Source organism: Gopherus evgoodei, chromosome 4, assembly GCF_007399415.2.
Source record: "Gopherus evgoodei ecotype Sinaloan lineage chromosome 4, rGopEvg1_v1.p, whole genome shotgun sequence".
NCBI classification, from domain to species: Eukaryota; Metazoa; Chordata; order Testudines; family Testudinidae; genus Gopherus; species Gopherus evgoodei.
Window position 1 is genome coordinate 136,808,598 of NC_044325.1, and position 16,623 is coordinate 136,825,220.

Genomic DNA, 16,623 nt, shown 5'->3' on the forward strand with positions numbered 1-16,623 from the left:
TGCCCAAAGTCACTCAACAGGCAAGTGGTAGAGTCAAGAATTGAATGCTAGTCTCTTGAGGCTAGTTCAATACTCCGTTAGGCAACACTGATCCCCCTGGTTAAGCCACAGCTATACTTTTTGTTATACCAATAATATAAAAACTAGCCATCACTGCTGTGCCATCTGCATGATGGACTATCATTTTAAATGTAAAAACAGTGATTAATTATCACTTCAAAGGTAAAAACAGCATAACAAAGCAAACCCTATGGATTTGAATAAGGCTGAATTCCTATAAAGACAAACTAAAAACTGAGAACTTTGAGTCTGATTCTGCAATCACCCTCCAGGAGCATCAGATGTGCATCTGACAAGACTCGGCTCCATCCTCGTGCCCAGGCCACTTGGCCAGTGGCTTGGCACGAGCAACTCTAAGGCTTGTAACTATGATAACAACCTTGCAGAACCTGTGTGTGTATAAAGGTGTAAATAAATATGAAATGGAATGGAATGTTATACTTTGCAACTGACTGCTTACTATGATTCTTTCTGTATTCGCAATAAATGTGGCATTTTTTCTTATCCCCTTTAATAAGATCCTGCTAGTTTTTATTTTATTGGTATAACATTTTGATGGAGAATTGCGAAAGAGGAAATATTGGCATATGTCTTGGTTATTGTAAATTGGTATAACATTTCCCCCTATCCACGTTTCTGGTACTAGGGTTCCAGGGGAAAGGGCAGGCAGGCACCGAGCCACTAGACTGGGTCATCCCATCCAAAGATTCTCTCTGCAAAAGAGAAATTCCCAGAGCGCTGGTTAAGATGGCTTCCTAGCTGGTTCAGAGCAATATAGAGCTTGATTGCCAACCCTCCAGAATTGTCCTGGAGTCTCCAGGAATTAAAGATTATGTCATATGATGAAACCTCCAGAAATTCATCCAACCACAATTGGTGACCCTATACAGAGGAGCCGGAATAGTGGATCAAAATCTGGACCATAATGCTTTGGGTGTACTACTCTGAAATAGTTATATTGTATAAGAACATAAGAATGGCCCTACAGGGTCAGACCAAAGGTCCATCTAGCCCAATATTGTGTCTTCCAACAGTGGCCAGTGCCAGGTGACCAAAAGGGAATGAACAGAATAGGTAATCATCAAGTGATCCATCCCCTGAGGCTCATTCCCAGCTTCTGGCAAACAGAGGCTAGAGACACCATATCTACCCATCCTGGCTAATAGCCAGTGATGGACCTATCCTCCATGAATGTATCTAGTTCTTTTTTGAACCCTGTTATAGTCTTGGCCTTCACAACATCCTCTGGCAAGGAGTTCCACAGGTTGACTGTGAATTGTGTGAATAAATACTTCTTTTTATTTGTTTTAAATCTGCTGCCTCTTAATTTCATTTGGTGACCCTAGTTCTTGTGTTATGAGACGTAGTAAACAACACTTCCTTATCTACTTTCTCTACACCAGTCATGATTTTATAGACCTCAATCATATCTCCCCTTACCTATCTCTTTATAAGTTTAGAAGAATAGAAGAACTGAAAGTGTGGACAATAACTTAATACAAGGAGCCTGCATCTCCACTGCCTTGCTTATGCCATCATTTAAACCTATAGGCAATGAGCATACAGAAGGTGAATAGAGAATTCTGGTTTAATAATTTTACACCCACTTTGCACAGTTGTCAGTAACTACACAAAGTGTAAGGCAAGAAAACATGTTTAATGTCGTATTTATTTTTTACCATTTGTGCTTTGTTCATCTTTTTGCACTTATCTCACATGATGGAATTTAGTCAGTTTCACTTGTGTTTATAGTCAGTTTCACTTTCAGGTTGCTGCAGCCTTTGACTTGCAAGCATTGCTGGGAAAGGTTTTTTTGTTTTAAATATAGCTACTCCTACCTGAATTTGTTTAAAATACAAATATTGTGAAGAGATTTCTGTTGGTTTTAGGTTTTATAAAAGCTTGTTTATCCAAAATAAAAATGCTGGGGCCAAATTTGAATTGACAGTATTGAAAGGTTGTATTTGTATTGCTCTAGGTCAATATACACATAACAGCACACAACACAACTCTCCTTCAGAGCTGCCTGAGACAGACAATATAAGTGAAGGAGTGACATTTTTAAAAAAGCACGTTTATTGGAACATGCTGCAAAAATCTTTACTTGCACGAGTGTGAGGTGTTATACACTGCCTTAAAGCAGTCAAAGGAACTCAGTGCCATGTTATTTACCATACATGGGTCCTATTTTTACATACACACACACACAAGATAAAGGGTATGAGTCTGAGTTCATTTACGCCAGTGTAAATCAAGAGAGTAACTCCAGTGAAATAATTAGAACCGTGCCAGTGTCAAATTGGTGTGAGGGCAGAATCAGACCTCACTGAGTTAGTTTACAATATCTACATCAGATGAGATCTGAAAATTCCAGTGGTTTTCTGGTCAGGGTGGACATTAAAGATCCCAAAGTCCAAGTGATAGGAAAAGGGGCGTTACCAGAAATCCCCTCCTTTGTCTTTCCTGAGAATGCAGCACCCTCCGCTCCAGAGCTGAGTGCATGGGTGTGGTTGGATTATGATGTGTATTATGGAAGTGTCTAGGCGGGGCTATTGTGCTAGGAGCTGTACAGAAACCTACTGGAGGTCCCTGCCCTGATGAGCTTACAATCTGAACAGAGAGACAGGCAGAGGAAACAAAGATCCAAGTGCTCTGGGTTCATCCAGGATGAAAGATGCTTGTAACCACACTGATCTCAGGGGGCCCAGCCAGGGGTGGGGGTGTTAGTTTATTTTAGGTTTCATTTTCTGCTGGATTTTTTTTGAAGGGGGGGTATTTTCCCCTCCCAAATTTTCCACCTGCCCCTGCCTCCCCCTGCCCCTTCCACCTGCTGTCTTCCCTCGCTTTTCCTCAGGCTACTCCTCCCTCTTCCCCCCTCTCCATCCCCCTCAGTCTTTCCCCCTCCCCCCGCCCCGCTCCTTTATTCTCCCCTTTCCTCCGACCCCTCCCCCCTCTTGGCGCCTTTTCCTTCCCGCCACGTCTTTAGTCTGCCTGTTCTCTTCTGACGGGAGGGGCAGGACGGGCCCCGCGGATGATTGGCTGCGGCCGCGTTTGGGGGCGGGGCGGCCCCGGGCCGAAGCCCCGCCCCCGGCTGTCCCCGGCCCGCCCCTGCCCCGGCTCCCTCCCTCCCATTACTACTGGCGGCGGGAGCTGGGGGAGCCGGCGCCACACGGGAGCCCGGCACCGAGTGGAGCAGCCTCGTCGGCTCTGCTCCCATTGGCGTCCCCCCCCTTTCCCCCGGCCTCCGCCCCTCCCGCACCAGCCCGGACCCCACCCCCTTGGTTCCGACCCGGTGGGGCTGCGAGCTGAGCCACTGGCGCCCGGTTCGGTTCGGGCGGTCCCGGTCCCGGTCCCGGCCCTGGAGCAAGGGGACGGGGCGGGGATGCTGCTCTCCAAGATCAACTCGCTGGCCCACCTGTGCTCCGGGTCCGGCGGGGAGCTGCACCCGGCCAAGCTACAGCCAGGTGAGACCCGGTTCGGTTCGGATCGATAGCAGGGGGTGGCTCTGGAGTGGGGTGCCCCGGAGCGGTCCGGAGGCGGTTCGGGAGGAGCCCTGGGCTGCTGGGCAGTGGGGAGGTTCGGTTCGAGAGGGGTAGGTTCAGAGCGGAGTCTGATCCGGTTCGGGGAGGGATATGGGTCTGGTTCGGTTTAGGGGGTTCGGTCTGAGAAGGGATGGGGGTCTGATCCAGTTTGGTCCGGGGAGGGATGCGAGTCTGGCCCAGTTCGGGGAGGGAGGTCGTTCTGAGGACGGATGTGGGGCTGCTCCGGTTTGGAGGGTTGGCTGGGTCTTTTGAGGACACAGCTGGTCTGATCCCGGTGTCTGTGCCTCTGTCTGCAGGGAAGGACAAGGAGCCCCTGGAGAAGCTGTACCAGGTGGGCCCACTGCTGGGCAGTGGTGGATTTGGTTCTGTCTACTCGGGCACCCGCCTGTCGGACGGCGCCCCGGTGAGTAGAGCCTGGACAGTGACCCCCCCACCCCTGCAGCCCGCTCCCCATGCACGCTGCTTTATAGATCTCCACCTTTGCGTCTCTTACCCAGTTACATCTCCTTTGCTTTGCCCTGGCATAACCACCATCTTGCATCCCTTTCTTTGGTCCCTTGCTTGCCTCCCCTCTTTCGGGGTTCCCTGACCTAATTCTGATTGCCTGTCTGGTTCTGTTTGTGTTCTAGGTAGCCATCAAGCACGTGGCCCGGGACCGGATTTCTGACTGGGGGGAGCTGGTAAGTGTCTGGGACAGGAATAGCTGCTGTGGCTCTGCATTGCATGGTCATGGCTCTGTAGTTAAGGTTGCAGCCGGTGTCGCAGGTAGCTCTTGACGTTGTGGGTCGATGTGCCTGCCTCTGATGGAGATCTCCGTTCTGTCTCTGTGCAGCCTGGCGGGAGCAGAGTGCCCATGGAGATCTTGCTCCTGAAGAAAGTGGGCTCGGGCTTCCGGGGGGTCATTCGGCTCTTGGACTGGTTTGAGAGACCGGACAGCTTCGTCTTGGTTTTGGAGCGACCGGATCCTGTGCAGGACCTGTTTGACTTCATCACAGAGCGGGGTGCTCTCCCTGAGGAGCTGGCCCGCAGCTTTTTCCGCCAGGTTCTGGAGGCGGTTCGGCACTGTCATAGCTGTGGGGTATTGCACCGGGATATCAAAGACGAGAACATCCTGATTGATCTGAACAGCGGGGAACTGAAACTGATAGATTTTGGGTCTGGGGCATTACTCAAGGACACAGTGTACACTGATTTTGATGGTGAGTGTCTATTTCCATCCCCTTCTATTTTATCTGCGTAGGGAGGGAAGCCAGGGAAATTCCTCTCTGAAATGGGTTGTTCCCTGCCTGTGAACGATCAGTAACTTCCCAGCCAGGGAATGTTTTGTTCCTTCCTCCTCCTGCCATTGTCATTTACTAAATATACTGTTGTGTGATCTGCAGCTTTAATACCTTTGGGGTTTTCTTCCCTGCCTTGTATCCAAAAAGCATTTTCACAAATGTTTGCCCTTTTGTTGGGTGTTAACCGCAGGCACTGGTGGTAGCTGCCCGTGTCACATAGGGAGTGGCGGGGGGCACTTGGCAGATATTGGGTGTGAACTCACAAGCATCAATCTTTGGAGTCCCTGTTACCAACGAGAGAAGAAAGTTAGACTCCGGTTCCAATGGGTTGGTTTTCTCTAGCTCTATCATATTTGTAGCATTTCAGCAGGGATCTGGCTGGTATTCCACCCTCCCAGGGTGGTGCAAACAGGATCTGCCTCACCTCCTAGATGGGGAAAGATTGAGTTAAACCTGTCTGCAGCCATGGCTGCTTAGATGCTGGATCCTAACCTAATCTAGCAGCTAGAATGCAGGAGGAGGGGATGTCCCCCCGCACCCCAAGGATAAAGAAGAGGGCTCTTGTACAGTTTCTTTCTGTGAGGATGGATGGACATCAGTGTGGGGAGTGGATCAAGAAGAGAAGCTGCTGTCTCCGCCATCTCGCTAAATTATTCATTTCATTGGAAAGTTGCGTTTTGTCACGAGATGAATGTTGTGAAATAGGATCTGCGGAAGATCTGCTTACAGCTGGCTCCCTTTCTTTGCTGTCCAAAGGCACCTGAGTCAAATCTTTGGGGAGGGGGGAGCTCCAGACCCAGGGAGGAGGGTTTGACCTTGAAGCGGGGGTGCAGGGATCTGCGTGGGGGACAAATGCCCAGAGCTGCCTTGTGCTTCTGACGGCAAGCATTCTTCCTGACCGGGAAAGGCTTATTCAGGGTAGGCCGTTGACTTTCAAAAAAAAAAAAAATCACTGTTTGTTGTTGGGGGTTTGTTTTGCTTCTGCCGGGCTGCATTTTTTGTTTTTAATTTAACGGCTGATGACGGATTTGCCCCTCCCAGCCACCTTCTCTTCTGCACAATTCCTCAAGCTAGTGGTGCCCCCTGGTGGACATCAAGTTATTTTTTACAACTCAAAGTTTGTAAACAACAGTCACGTGGCCAGGAACCAGCCTGAGCTCTGACCTCAGTCTCCTCTTCCTGCCAGAAGGGAAGAGATCAAATACAACAAAGGCAAAGGGCGTAAGCATCTGCAGAGGCCAGAAGCAGGGTGGAATCCGAGTTCCAAGCACAATTATCACACGCACAATTGTACTAACTCCCTTGATGTTATACAACAAACCTTTGTCCACAGCTTTGGAGTAGGCTGGCTTTATACCTGGCTGACTCAACAGTAGTTAGTGCCAAAAAAAGGAATAAACTCGTCAAGGTACCTGCCCTTCTTTGGGTTAAGCAAGGAAACCCTTTTATGTAGAAAGAATTATAAGGTTGTCAGGGCTCCTTGTAGTGCAGTAGACAAGGCCTCAGCCCCTCCCCAAATGCTCCATCTGCACTGGGGCATCATGGGCTGAATCATCTGCAAGCTGCCTCTCTCTTTACCTCAGTGAGAAATGGTTACATTGACAGATAAAGTCAGGATAACAGTGGCCTTAAGAAACCTGTTCCTTATTGTGGCTTGTATTGCAGCTGGAAGACATGTTTATTTGCACTCCATTTCGTTCTGCTTCACTTGTAGTCTGTGCCCTAGCGCAACACTGCAATTGCTGAAACTACTGGGGGTTTAAATCCCAATCAAACTGGGCTGAAAGTTAATATTAAGATATTGCAGCCTAAATTTTAGGCTGAAGTTCCTAACTTGGTCTCTTAAAAACCATCCTGATAACACCTGAAAAAAATAATTAATAACTGGTTGCTCTGATTTCCTCTACTTAGAGTAAAAGATGAAATATTTCTCCTAACCAATGATCCTCTAATCTTCTCTACAGGGACCAGAGTGTACAGCCCCCCAGAGTGGATCCGCTATCACCGGTATCACGGCAGGTCGGCAGCAGTCTGGTCTCTGGGGGTCCTGCTGTATGACATGGTCTGTGGGGATATCCCCTTTGAACACGATGAGGAGATTATTAGGGGCCAGGTCTACTTCCGACAGAGGGTCTCTCCAGGTGAGTACTCTACTTTGTTGTGTTAGAGTTGGGCAAACAGCTGCTTAGCCTGAATGCCACACTGACAAAGCGATAATATGATGCCATAGAAGTGCATTGCCATCATTTCATGCAAACAGTGAGACGTGCAAGGCATGATTCTGTGATCCAGTGGTCCCTTCTTGTCGTAAACTCAATGAGATGTTTAATGTTATTGAATCCTAGCAAAGTGCTGGGGACCCCGCTGTCTTCTCTGCCTTAGACAGCTGCTTCAGAGCTCACTGTGGCAGTTCACTTCAGCACTTCACTCTCCTGCCACTTGCTGGGGTCTTTAATGTGGCTACTGCAGCTGGCTGCTGAAGCAGTCTTACAGAAAGTGGAAAGGACAAAATATATCGAACCAACCAAGTAGCTCTCAGGTTTAATCATTTCACTGGGGAAGAGACAGTTGATTTTTTTTTGCTCTTAACCTGGGTATGAGTGGCAGGGGAGGATGGGCTGCTCATGGACTTGCATTGCAAATTTGGTCCCTTGTGTATTTTCGGAGTCTCCTTCCAAAGATGGGAGCTGGTTCACCCACGTACTAGGGTAACTCAGAAACCACACCTAGCCACAGCCATGGTAATCTGTCCTGTGAAGCAAGAAAGGCAGATCCCAAAGCAAACTTGCAGATGCTAAAATAGGGAGGCTTGTAGGCTTCACAGACATTACTCGGCAGCGCATTCTCACTAACTGCTTGTTTTCTCTCCCCAGAGTGCCAGCACCTCATTAAATGGTGTCTGGCCTTGAGGCCCTCCGACAGGCCATCCTTTGAAGATCTTCTAAATCATTCTTGGATGCAAGATGTCCTCTTGCCACAGAAAACAGCAGAGATCCACCTGCACAGTCTAATTCAGGAGTCTGGCAAATAGCAGCTCCTCTCATCCATTGGGTGTAAAAAGAAAACTCTCACCAGTGACTCTCTGCCTGTTACATGGGAACATTCATATCTCATTCCAGAGCTCAGCTAACTGGAGAATCTTCTGAGAGGCTGGAGGTTACCATCCATCTCAGGTGGACTGGTCTTGAACTCGTTAGGTCCTGCCTTACTTGATGTCTTGCCAGTAGACTTTTTTGATGTCTTATGGGCACATCTATGAGTGTCCCTGACCTGCTGAGTCCTGGAATATGAACTGAGTGAGGACCAGAGAATTAGCAAGAACATTTTTCTTGGGGAAACTGGCTTTGGAGGGGGAGGGAAGGTACAGATTTGAATAGCTGTCTTATTCACTGTGTCACCGTGTTCTGAGTGCCTTCAGTTGTGATCTGGGCTGTGCTGGGGGAAATACTTGAATCTTCCTACACCTCTGCTTCTCCAAGATTCACCTGGGTTTATTTTATATTCCCCTTCTTAAGGAACAGGTGAGAAGCAGCCGCGGGTGAAACCAATGCACCCTGGCTAGTTGTTTCCGAGGTATGCTGTTAGTGGGACCTTTCCTTCCTCAGCTCTTTGCTTTGAGCCTCAGAAGCCAAGGCGTCCTCACAAATGCACAAACAATGCAACCCAATAGAGCTGTAAATGTGTACAGAATTATACAGGAGCGAAGCTTGGTGTACAGAGGATTGTAGTTTATAATGGTAACATTTTTACTCTTTTGTTTTAACTTATTTTCAGGGGGTTGGGTTATTGTTTTGTTTGTTTTGTTTGTTTGTTTGTTTTTTAAGGAAAATGTCCTAACCTGTAGGATAACTTATTTATTTATTTATGAATCGTGGGTTCAGAGCCCATGCCTGGCTTCCATAGCTGCTGAGCTGGTTTCCAACTGGGGTTCCCCCCCTCCCCCCCGACTGCACTCCCTTCTTAGAATGCTCTGTTAATGTCTCACCACTGTGTGGAGTGGCCGACCGCCTCCCAGCTGTCTGTAAATAGTTCTGGCTGCCAGTGTTCCTCTTGCACGCGTGTGTTCAGTTGTTTTAAAGGCATTTCCACGGGTATTTGTCTGGGCTGGAGGGGGACATCACGTGCGCATGTGTATATAGCACTGGTTTTGCCGAGCTGTCGGGGAAGGTACCCTGGACTTCAACACTGTCAAGCCTGTATATGTAATCAGTGTGTAGTCTGCTGCTTTTGTTAATAGTTAATATTGTACAGGGGAATTCAGAAATCCTATTTTTTTTATACATGCAGTTTTAAATAAAAATGAATCACTTGATTTAACCTGAGACCTCTTCTCTTTCGGGTGGAGTAAAACTGCCAGTTTCACAGGGCAGAGAAGCGGTGCTGTCGAAACTCAGGACCCTTCATAACGTGATCGGAACGCCCAGAGCACCACTAACGCATGCGATTCTCAGAGCAGGAGATGAGTAAGCTACAGCCTGCACTACAGCTAGAGATAGCAGCCAAAACCACAAAGCTTGCATTCACATATCCTCAAAGCTGTGTCACTCACAGCGTTTTGGTTCAACCCGTTAAAGGCGTCAGCTGTTAGTGTTGAATCTGAACTTGTGCACTGTCCATGTCCAGTGTCCTGGTTCTGGCCATCTCTGGCAGCCCTCTTCACTGAATTGTGAGATCAAATGTGTATGGCCGAGGCACAAAATATCTACATACTGTTTCCATTCATGCCTAGTGATATGTGAATAAAGCAGTAAAGATCAGCGCTGTATTGATGATGCAGTATGTTACCCATGCACATGGTACATTGGATGCTGACCATCAATGCCAGGGCACAGTGTGTTTCAGTAACATCAATCCTGTGTGGCAGGCTCTGGAGGCAGTAATGCTTCACATCTGTGAAGGGATTGTTAAAAATTGCCTATTACGGATGTCTGATTTGTTAAGTACTATTACCATCAGCAGCCAGGCTGTGATTGGCCCAGAGTCAGGGGGGCTGTTGGCGTCCAGGTTAGGAGAACTCGGTCGTTTTTCACACTCTTCAGCACAAACATGCTGGGCTTCCTCTCGTTAAACTAAAGCTCCCACATGTTGCATGCGACTGCTGTTCGATTCAGTACTGCACAAGTTACTGTTCATACCAAGAGGCAAACTTTAAAACTCCGCTGGTGGAGCTAGGATCTATTCTTTAACTTACGTTTCAGGGTGTCTGCCTGCGGGTTGAATGGAACAGCATGCTCCACCTAGCTGTAATATTCATGGCGTTGTCTAAAACCTAGGCTGTTGGTTCAAGTGTGGGGCTGTGTAATGTTAAAAGATGGAGCAATGACTGCAAGCATTGTTTGCACAGTGCATTTCTTTTTAAAACCCTGTTGGTTGTAGCCTCCTGGGGAAATATTTTACCCTCTCGGTGCACTACCCATTTGCTGCTGCTAATCTCCAGCAAGGTGCCTGCCACCAAGGAAGCGCTGGAGTTGCCTAGAGATTTCTAGGTATGGATCTGGAGTACTAGCATGAGCAGCAGGATATAGGAGTTCTATTCCTGCACTGCAACTTCCTTGCTGTGTACCCTGTGCCAAGTCATTTGCTGCTCTATAACTCAGTTTCCCCATCCATAAAGAGCCCCTCTGTACAGCCCTTGCAGGTCCCTTTGAGGAAAGGTGTTAGTGAGTTAATTTCTCTTTGTAGGTGGGCTGAACAGGAAAGCTCAGCTCCACGTCTTCAAAGGCTGGGGACTACTTAGCTCTGTGGTTTTCGTTCAACCGCAGGCTCTTGTGCTAGACCAAAACAAACTTTATAGCTCCTTATTTCGAGAGAGTCCATCTCACACGTTTATAGCAGCAAATGAGTCTCACAGTGAGTGAAATTTAGCCGGGCGCAGTTACAGTATCAAAGCAAAGTGCTCTCCGCTGAGTGCAGGCTCTCCCTCCTTCCCGTAAACACTGCTCAACTGCTACTCCACTTCTTAGAAACCTCACCACAGAAAGGCCAAGTAAGATCAGAGTGTCAAGCCCCACAGCGACCGATGCCTTGATAGTCACTATGCTTCCTGCTGCAGCTTATGTCTATTTCCCAGCCAGGCCAGCTCAGTAGGAGGGAAATGCTGTCAGGGAGCCATGACATCCAAATGGCACAAAGTACCAAGGAGAGAACAGAGCCTAATTCGGCCCTTTGTCAGGTAGGCATAACTCTCACTGAGGTTGAGAGTTAAATCCATCTAAGAGCCTGGTTCAGAAAAACATTTAAACGTGCTGAAGCCCTGGGAAGTCAATGGCACCTAAATGGGTATGTTTACGCTGCAGCTGGGAGCACCCTAGAAAATAGCAGTGTGGACATCTTGGTACTGGTGGAGGCTAGTGTTAGCCACATGAGCTTAGACCCCGGGGGTAGAATGAGCTTGAGCTTAGGTGGATAGCTGGAGCTTCTGCCAGCATTAGGTAATAATTGCCAAGTCCTGCCCCAGCATGCTCTGGCCTGCATTTTCTGGAAGCCAGTCTCTTCTTCAGTTGTTCCAAAATCTTGGCAGCTAGGTGGGGAATGTCCCCAACACAGTGTCAAGAGCTCTGATGGGCAACAGAGATGCAACAAAACCTCTTGGCACTATTCTCCACTTTGGCAGCCCCAGAGGTTCTTGTGCTTTTTAGAGAGGCTATTCTGCAAAGCAAGGTGCACCCGCAGTCTGGCCTTGCACCTGTGTTCGCTAACCTCACTCTGCCTGGCTATAGCAGCGCAATTGCACATTGTGGGCAAAGCTTCAGTTCCTATACTATCCTACAGGAGGTGCTGCTCAAAAGCAAGGGCTTCCTGGGAAGTGAAGTAAATAGCTTTGTGGCAGCCTACGTCCTATGTAGAGGAGTTGCTGTAGTTACGTCAGTAGGGCGGTGCTGTATTTGTTTACTCTTACAAGACAACCACGCAACGATTTAGTTAGGCTGGATGCCAAAGATCTGCGCCATGGTCTACTTGAATGCATCCTCTCACTAACATCTGCTACAGGGCTCTTACGATACCCTGATCATAAATTACAGCTGTCCCAAGCACCTAAATCCATTTTGAAAATGAGAGCTAGGCTCCTAAATCAGTTAGGTGTTGCAACGCTGAGCCCCACAATGCCTAAGTATCTTTCAGAATCTGGCCTTATGTCAGGCTTTTCATCCCTCAAGCTTCAAGGGCCTTACATATATACTATACAGCAATATCTTTCCATTTTACAGATGAGAAAACTGAGGCAGAGGGAGATGACATGACTTGCTCAAGGTCATTTGGTCACTCAGTAGCAGAGCTGTGGATAGACCCAGTTCTGCTGACTCCCATGCCCTTTGGCTTCCTGATGCAAAATAAAACCCAGGGGGAAAACCTTAAACACAAATATAAATCATGGGCTTTTGGGGTATTTATTCAGGACTTGAACTCACAGCCTGGAAAATGCAGCAACAGCAAGAGAAACACTGAATTACACAACAGAGGAAGGAGATTACACAGGTAATGGTCTTCCATCTCCATCAGTAGGAAATTTACGAAAATAGGGCCCAATGTATTGCTCCAATACCTCCCCTCACACGCTTTTCCTAGCAGTGGAGCCCAACCTAAACCTGGGCGGTTCTGACACTATCCGCCTCGCCCCGAGCGACATCCTTCCTTGCCTTTTGCTTTCAATAGTCATCAGGGCATACGTGACAACGAAGGCAAGCCAGAAGCAATCCATGGGGATCCTGGTGGCCAGCCCAAACCACTCTAGGGGGCTGAGGGAAAACCAGGCTTCTTTGGAGACCCGGTAAGCCAGGGCCACGACGAGACAATTAGCCAGATCATAGAAGATGATCCATGTGACATAGGCGAACATGCCCATGTAGAGCCGCTTGTGGACTGAGTAGATGAGGAAGACACACACCGGGTAGGTCATGACGGCCAGCGTGATGGTTGTATAGTAGCAATACGGTAGCATCTTCCCCACTTTGGTCAAGTTGAAGGGCTTGATTTGTGCCATGTCCATCATTGCTCGTTCCAAGTGGCCAACCTCGAAGATCAGGTACATGTTGGTCACTAGGATCATGTAAACAGCAGCTACAGTGGCCCCAGCCTTGGGAGACATGCCACAGAACCCCCCCGGGCACAAGATGATCATCATGTTTTCTCCAGAGGCAACGTCGCTGGCCAAGGAAACTGAAGGAGTGTTACAGAGTAGAAAGGTAAGCTAGGAGAGACATCGGCGGGGCTTGTGTTAGGGACGAAGAGCAGTGAACTCAAGCCTGTGCTGGAAAAGAAAAGGATCAGGCTAAAACATTGTCTGCAGGGGACGTCATCATGTGGAACATCTAAGGAGGAGAGTTGATCAGTGTGCACACATACATACACTAACCCTCTCTCTCTCTCTCTCTCTCTCTCTCACACACACACAAACACATACACAGTAACCCCATCTCACACACACACAGTAACTGCATGCCACACTCACACACACACTCTGTAACCCCATCTCACCAAGATCCCTACTAAACCAAAACTTGGTTATGTCCCCCATGATCCTATGCACTCTTCACCATGTTCCACCTCCCCCAACCCTCGAGTGCAGAGAAGGGCTCCCAGCCCCCTTGATCAATGACAGGCCATGCTCCAGAACTCCTGAACTGAGAGACCTGCCAGCTTTAAAGGGGGGCCACCCTAGTCTCCTTTTAGAAACAGTGAAAGGGACAGGTGGTTGATTGCTCGAGTTCCCATGGAACTGATTTTAATGGTGGTGCGATTAAATTGAATTGTGTTTACCGAATAATTAATGACATTAGGGTGCCTAAACCCTTGGATCGGCCTCCTCATTATTTTAATCTCAATAACATAGTCTAGCACTCTCACAGCTGTTGGCGTCCTCGGTGCAACCTGGTGGATAGAGCACTTAGGAGATTTGAGTTCTATTCCCACCTCTACCACTGTCTTGCTGGGTGATCTTGGGCAAGTCACATCCCTCTCTGCGCCTCAGTTTCCCCACCTGAGAAATGGGGATAATGATACTGTGCTTCGTCAAGCGCTTTGAGAACTAAAGATGAAAAGTGCTAGATTAGAGTGAGGTCTTTATTGTTATTTCATTAAAATCACCAAATATATGTTGAATCAAGTGTTTGCTGCAGTGTGACCACTCAGCTATAGATTGCAGGCCCCTTGAGCTAGCTCTATACTGGCCCAGAACTTTGTTTTAAACAAAGCATTGCAAAATAAAATAAATTAAGAGAAAAGGTGCAATGCCAAGCCTGCAGGCTGACTCCTCAGGGTGAGTGAGCGCCCACAGCTGTCCTGGAAATCTGCAGACCACGTTTTCCAAAGAGCTCAGGGCCAGATTCACAAGAGCCCAACAGGACTTGCAATCTGGGGCAGGTTGACCAAATTAGCTCAGTGCTCAGCAGCTCCCATTGTGGTGCTCTGGCCAGATTTCTAGGCTATGGCTGCCAGCAATTCCCACTGAACTCAAAGGGCCAAAGCCTGGAGCTTTAGTCAAGCCAACTCCCATCAGTGTCAAGAGAAGTTTCTTTGAATGGCGACATCTGGAAGTAGCCCTTTATATTTCATCTCCATCTTTCATGCCCACCAACAGGAGGCATTTCCAGCCTCTCAAAGGTTAGACTCAGTGAGCAGGTCAGGGCTAACTTACCTCCTGCTGAGAGAGAAAAGGGAGGGGACCTGGTGGATGGATTGGCTGCAATATCTTTGCACTGTCTGGAAGTGATGCCTACCTACAATGCCACTGATCTTAGCCACTAATGGCTGAGAGACCATGTGCTCTTCCCATGGGGACCCTGCTTTGCTAAAGGAATAACTCCTCCAACTACTCAGCTCACCAGGAACTTATAAAGCAAAGGGAACATAGGAATTTCCAGATGGAATCAGAACCAAGGTCCATCTAGTCCAGGAGCCTTTCTCCAACAGCGGCCGGTGCCGGATGCTTCAGAGGAAGATGCAAACAAACAAAAAACAAAAGGTAACAATGGGCTAATCTAACAGTTAGAAACTATGGCCAAACAGAAGGCACCTGGCCCAGATATTGGCAGAAACCAAACTATCCACCTGCCTAGAGCCAGCAAAAGGTGGCTGCTTCCCCCTGCTGGAGACCAGTACCCAGGACAAGGGCCTAGGAGAGGACTTGTGTCCAGGGCCAAAAAATCAGTAGTACTTCCTTGGCCTGTTCAGGCAATGAAGAGATCTCTGACTCCATATGGGACAGGGATGCATTACTACCAGCCCTGGATCTTATACTTTAGGATGGGGTGTGACTCTGTTTGGCTTCCTCCCTTAAAAGAATCCAAAAAGAATTCAGGTCCCCATCACACAAACTCTTAAACAAATGCGAAGTTGTGTACCTGCTCAAGTATTTTCAGGATCAGGGCCTTAGATTGTAGGTTCATTAGGGCAAGAGCGGCAGCATTGTCAACTCCCATCATTTTATCGTGATACTTGCAACATTTGGTGTTTTTTCTTAAAGCCCCAGCTCCTGGAGGCAAGTGAACTGGTGAGAATGTCAACTTCTGTTTAAAAAAAAACATTTCTAGCCCTCATGGTTGTGGAGAAAATCCAGAAAACATTACCCAAGTGCCCCCTAAAGGCAAGACAAAGAACCCATGTTTATTAATTAAAAAAAAACATGATTTTTAAGCCAATCTCATAATTGTTGGGGCCTGAGCCGTGACTTTTGAACATTTGGGGCTGGGCATGCTAGAACTTTCTACATGTTCTGTGCAGCACATCATACCATAATAAGCAATCCATACTTAAAATAACCTGAAAGCATGAAAAAATTCAGATGAATTTTTTTTTAAATCGCAATAACTCTGTACCACTGCATATGTTTCCAGCTGGGAGAGTGGAACTAGCCTTGTCAGTTTCACTTTCTGCCTCTGTGTCTTAACGGGAAGCTGCAAGGTTTGGATGGCCAATCCTGCAGAGTACTTGTTAACAGCCACATACAAGTGGCTTTTATTGCAACTTTAAAAAAGAATGTATATCAAAGTCAGGTTTGATCAATTCCCATTCCCCCCTCTCTACTCTTTAAAAAATAAATACATTTGGAGGCCATCCTAGGTTGGTGTATATGGATTCCAAAGAGACCCAAGTCAATGGAAATCTATTAATTAATGTGTGTTATTGCAACCCTTCTGCCAAAGAGCGCCATCCCCTGTGATCTCCAGACCAGAGGGTACATTAATGAGAGTGCCTACAGGCCCCAACTCAGATCAGGGTTGTGTGAGTCTGTTTGCGTGGACTTTATTATTATTATTATTTGTGTTGTGTATGTGGGGCTAGGTGCTGTACATATATAAGCACAATAGACAACCTCTCTCCCAGAGAGCTGACAATCTCAATAGATGGAGCAGCAATGAGTGGGAGAGAGGAACAGTACAATTAGCCCCAGGTCACCAGTGAGGAACTGAGGCCCAGACAAACTTGAACAAAGTTGCTGTTTGACAAAGGTTGCTATTCACCTCAGGGAGCCTTTTAGGGGGCTGCTATCACAGGAGAGATGAGCTCTTTGCGGCACCGACACCACTCCAGCACTGATCCAACATAAGACAGCCTGATAATGCTTTATTCTAGCCCAGTCAAAGGCGTCCTGGGCATTTATGGACAACATAAGTACCAGTGCATCTGAGAGTGTTGCGCTAGACAGCTTCCCAGTAGAGGGCATCAGAGGATGACATTGTGGAGAGGTTAATATCTGGGAACTCTACTGGCAGGAAGTACTTGATGAGGGAGACCAGTACATG

The 16,623-nt window shown here is 47.7% G+C and overlaps 2 protein-coding genes across 2 annotated transcripts; one reads left to right on the forward strand and one right to left on the reverse strand.

The window, feature by feature from the left end:
• The first annotated feature begins 3,219 nt into the window (after positions 1-3,219).
• PIM1 (Pim-1 proto-oncogene, serine/threonine kinase) lies at positions 3,220-9,194 on the forward strand. Its single transcript, XM_030561238.1, has 6 exons — positions 3,220-3,524; positions 3,899-4,005; positions 4,232-4,282; positions 4,435-4,801; positions 6,847-7,023; positions 7,756-9,194. Exons 1-6 carry the CDS (start codon positions 3,443-3,445, stop codon positions 7,911-7,913), a joined length of 942 nt encoding a protein of 313 aa, XP_030417098.1. The 5' UTR covers positions 3,220-3,442; the 3' UTR covers positions 7,914-9,194.
• Positions 9,195-12,431: 3,237 nt separating this feature from the next.
• Positions 12,432-13,004, reverse strand: TMEM217 (transmembrane protein 217). The gene has a single exon (XM_030562767.1). It carries the CDS (start codon positions 13,002-13,004, stop codon positions 12,432-12,434), a length of 573 nt encoding a protein of 190 aa, XP_030418627.1.
• Positions 13,005-16,623: the final 3,619 nt, after the last annotated feature.